The sequence below is a fragment of the Nanorana parkeri genome, unplaced genomic scaffold (assembly GCF_000935625.1).
Source record: "Nanorana parkeri isolate BGI_ZX_2015 unplaced genomic scaffold, ASM93562v1 scaffold1203, whole genome shotgun sequence".
Classification (NCBI taxonomy): Eukaryota; Metazoa; Chordata; class Amphibia; order Anura; family Dicroglossidae; genus Nanorana; species Nanorana parkeri.
The window spans coordinates 17,167-22,148 of NW_017307471.1; the positions used below are offsets into that span (position 1 = coordinate 17,167).

At 39.5% G+C, this 4,982-nt stretch overlaps 1 protein-coding gene across 1 annotated transcript in view; it reads left to right on the forward strand.

Annotated features, from left to right (window-relative positions):
• LOC108796968 (transmembrane protein 164-like) overlaps positions 1–4,640 on the forward strand; it is a 17,548-nt gene extending 12,908 nt beyond the window's left edge. Inside the window, exons 4-5 of the mRNA XM_018568537.1 lie at positions 2,563–2,663; positions 3,931–4,640. Coding sequence (XP_018424039.1) covers positions 2,563–2,663; positions 3,931–4,137 — 308 coding nt within the window. The 3' untranslated portion in view covers positions 4,138–4,640. The remainder of the gene's footprint in view (positions 1–2,562; positions 2,664–3,930) is intronic.
• The last annotated feature ends 342 nt before the right edge of the window (positions 4,641–4,982 follow it).

Below are 4,982 nucleotides of genomic sequence, written 5' to 3' on the forward strand. Positions count from 1 at the left end.
TGCCACACCCCCCCCCCCCCAACAAAGGGAAGTTCCTGTAATAATTCGATATGGCATCACCCCATGTCTGTCGCTATTATATCAGTGTCAAGTCCTATTTACCATTAACCTTGCTGTAGCCTATGATGTCTGTAGTGTGCTCCATGGTCACCTATTCTACAAACTTTGATCAAGCTTCACTCAATTTAACAAACATATTCAAAGTCACTGTTTTTAAAAAGGAAAAAATAAGCTGCTCTAATGTAGCGCCCCTCAGCCCAGCACCCGGGGGCAAGTGGCCCCCCTCACTACGCTACTGGTAAACCCAGCCTTACTATTCCTGGTATGACTAAGACTCATAAAACAAGTACTGTGCCTGTCGTCATCTGAGATTTTTAGCTCTGCAGCTGTTAATAAGGAGGCTGAGGGTTTAGTATGTAAGATTTCTGTTAAAGGAAAATGTTGTTGCCCATAGCAACGAATCCGAATACATCAGGTCTTGTATATAAAATGAAAAACTGGTTGTCACTAGAGGGAGAATCTACAAATATATTTATAAATGACATAAAGCACAACAAATATGTACAGCTATTAACATTATAATGTTGCCTGAAAAATGTTATTGGAAAATGTTTAGCAGTGTGACTTGTCACATCCTATTTATAAAAATGACATACATTCCTGAGCTCTATGTCCATTTTACTTGCAGGGCTATGGCTCTATGCTGCTTTTCCTGCATACAGCTGAAATGCTGTGTACTGCTGACATCTAGTGTTCATTTAAAAGAATGACAACATTTTCTCTTGCCATATACCACACCTATAGCGTTTGTAGAATTTAACCAAACATTGTGAAGTTCTCCCCAACACTCAAGCCAGCTTCTCACAACCGGAAACCCACCTATATACCGTTTCTAAATGCAGAATTTTGGTTGCATATTTTTTTATTATTATTTATATAGCGCTGACAATTTACGCAGCGCTTTACATATATTTGAAACCACATTGCCACACAAAGGGACCATGTGGAAATTGTGGTCCCTAACTTCAAACTATGTTATAACTAAGATTGGGATATATATATCCCCACCTGCCAATCACATTCTAAATTCATTTAGGAGGACAAATAGGGGGACTTGGTTGGCCAGTCAAGTCTGTTTTAAGTGTCTAGAAAAACAGACGAAGGCGCTTCTTATCATACACCAAATAAAGAAATATAGCAATATGACCAAAGAAAAAAAAAACCTGCTTCCTTGATGAACTGACTGGATCAGCGCCATTCCGTCACCACATCAGTAGTGCCTGTGTAAATCTTCCATGCTATGTGCTCTGAAGGTCCTGGCTGTGGTGGCTGATTTCCAGACTTTGAGTAAAATACTTGTTGGCCCAACTCTTCAACTCCAACAAAATTGAGTTTTAACGCTGTGGTATTCCAGTGACAGGGTGTAGTCAACGTATAAACATATAATTGTTGCTTAAAGATTAATTAACATATAAAAATAGATAAATATAGAAAGATAGTCTGACATGTTTTGATGTAACATATAGAAGGGTCGCCAGCACTCCATAGTGATGCAATCACATAGCGTCACATAGGTCATACAACTTATGTTGTTGGGACTGCGCAGGGTTGTTTCCGGGCTGCACAGGGTCCCTTCCTCAAGGAGACAAGGGAGTCTTGGGTATCTCTGGGTGCAGGATCTCAGTCGACATGCAGGCAGTGATGCAAGTGACACTTCATTTAGGGTTTCCCCTGCAAAGATTCAGTTTAAACTTTACATTTTAAAATGTAAGCTAATAAATGTAAGCTAATAAAGATGCTTCGGTGTTAAGTGATTGCAGAAGAATATGAAAAAGCAGAAAATACAGCCAGCAAATGTACTCGGTCAGCGGATTATTGCTTGAAACACCTAAACTGCGATCGATTGTACTGTACTTGCGGTTGTACACTGCCCATCAACCTTACGAATATCGGACGAAAACGCAATCGCATATGAAAATCGGCCGATATTCGTAAAGTATATGGGCAGCTTTAGACTATTGGTATATCCGTTTTCCTAGATTGCTGTTTAATATTATGCACAGGGAATTTCCCCCGGTGGTTTCCTCTACTCACTTTGTGTTTTAAAAGATTCTATTCTAAAATCATTGATGGGAGAGTAGAAAGACTGGAGGCCACCACCTAAAATTGGTGGAGAAATGATTTAACCACACAGGGCGTAGGGGATTCTTCTCAGTCAGAGTGGTTACATTTTGGAACTCTCTGCCACAAGCAGTGTTATCAGCAGAGGATATTGATTAATTTTAAAATCAATTGGATACCATCCTCAGAGATCGTAATATACAGGGGTAAAGGTACTCTTAAAAAGTAAGACCACACACACGCACGCGCACACAGACACACAAAGGTTGAACTTGATGGACCTGTGTCTTTATTCATCCTCAAATACTATGTAATGTTGGGGGAACTTCACAGCATTGCATTATGCACAACCTGAGTCCAGTAGAGGTAAAGACTTGCGCTATGCCATGTGAAAGAATATATTGTTATGAATATAAACAGTTTTCTACTATTTTATCCTAGGGGTGTATACAGCAGAGCCACTCTGTAACTTTTGGTGGGCAATTCTGGCAACTGGACTCATGTTTTTCTACCACTTCAGCTTCCTACAAATACTAGGCTTGGTGAGTGTGTTGCTGGACTATCTATGAATTTTATGTAGAAATATAATTAATAATAAGTCAAACTCATTTTTTTAAATTGTCTATTACCTCTGCCATTTGCCTATTGTTATTTTAGTGATCATATATAGTATACAATGTACTTGACCTAACCCTAACTTCTCCCATGTACATCGGCTTTTCACACACAAAAAGGGGGCACTAAAGTGAACATGTTTCTTTGCCTGGTATGGGCAAAGCACAGATTTACTTAACACTAACCCCTAAAGTGTAGACTCGCCCTCCCCCCAACCTCTAACCTTGAAACCTTAGACTTGAAGGACACCTGTGATCAAATAATGGAAATGCAATAGCTACTAGACATGTGTGATTCGTTTCGTTACGAATCGAAATTCGTACGAATTTTCCTGAAATTCGTAAATTCGGAAGCATCCGAAATCCGAATTGCAGTTTCCGAATTATATCCGAAATACGAAATTCCGTTAACGAATTTCGGATCCGAATTTCTTTGAAACAGGAACTAATATTACCCCTGTAAATGAGGTTGAACAACATGACAAGATTTTTTTTAAATCCGAAATACGGATCCGCTGCTGCTGAGAGTTGCATTACAATACACAGGCAGGAAATATGACATTCCGTTGACGGAATTTCGTTCCGTTATGAACATTCGTTATAATGAAGTTAAAAAGCAAGTACATTTATATTGGAGTTGATGGTAGTTTTTTTTTATCCGAAATACAAAATTTGGATACGGAATCCGTTAACGGAATTCGTATTTCGTTTTGGTTGACCAATCAGAGGTTTTCTCTTCTGCTGCTGACAGTTGCATTACAATACACAGGCAGGAAATACGAAATTCCGTTGACGTATTTTCGTTCCGTTACGAACATTCGTTATATTGAAGTTAAAAAGCAAAGTACATTTATATTGGAGTTGATGGTAGTTTTTTTTTATACGAAATACGAAATTCGGATACGGAATCCGTTAACGGAATTCGTATTTCGGATAAAAAAAACAACGACCACATCGACTCCAATAATAACAAAGGTATTTTTGCTTTTTAACTTCATCATAACGAATGTTCGTAAAGTTACGAAAATGTGCCGAAACTAACGAAAATTCGTATTTCGTACGAATCCGAATTGAGTTTCGGATACGAATCACGAAATAACGGATATTCCGAAACGGAACAAATTTTTTGACGGCGCACAAGTCTAATAGCTACCCTGCTGCACCTAATCTTTGTTTCCTTTCTGTTTTTACCTAGATGACAGAAGTAAACCTGAACAACATGTTGTGCCCAGCTGTGTCTGACCCCTTCTATGGGCCGTGGTATCGTATATGGGCATCGGGACACCAGACCATCATGACCATGATCCATGGGAAGTTAATTGTCGCCTTGTTCTCCCCCGGGGCTCCGCGCTTTAAGTTCCTGGTGGACCTGTTTCCTTTTTCAGGAAAGAAAGTGGATTGATAGGCCACTACGGGAGTGGCACAGCTTCAACCTCTTCTCAGCCAAAACTAATTGTGCACAACTGGCATACAGAGGTTAAAAGGGCTACCAACCCTTTTGTTATGAACCAGTGTCAAGAACTTCCAGTTGCCTAAATAAGTGACCTTACGGAAGGGGCCAGAGTTTCAATTGTGTTTTTTCACTTTTAATGATTTCTAACAATTTTGCTGCCCTATGAGCCAAACTGCACAGTAGGCAGCATTAGGTGAACATGATATGAGGGCTAAGGTGGCTGTCTATCTTTGCACAGGGATCCTTCTGACCTGGATTCTAGTTTGGGAGTGCAGTCTGTTACAAGAACGGATGTTTTTATTTGTAATTATGGGGAGTTCGGCACAACCCATAGTGAGTCACTTGGCTGTCTAGACTGCGGGCCTGCAGTGTGTCTTGTTAAATCAATGCTGATCTGATTTAAAGGCCATCTGAATGAGTAAAGTGCTAATGGATCTATTTTCCATAACTGTTTTAACATGTACGTACACCTTGACGTAAGGACAATTCTGTTCAGAGTGTGTTGTCCTGGGACCCAGCTAGAGGACACATCTCTCGATCCGTGTTTTATCACTTACAATGGGGCTGATTGAGAGCAATTTAGGAAACAAAGATGTTCCCAATGCCCATTGAAATTTACTAGAGTATTTCCATCATCGTTTACCAGTACTAGGAAATGGTTGCTAGAATCTGATTGTTTGCTTTTTTTTTTACCTTCTTCCATTCTTTCCAAAAATAACTACATATTTGTATTCTGTTATTTGCCTACATTATTACCTTTTACTCTGTGCCTCCTTGTCAAATGAAACTCTCAT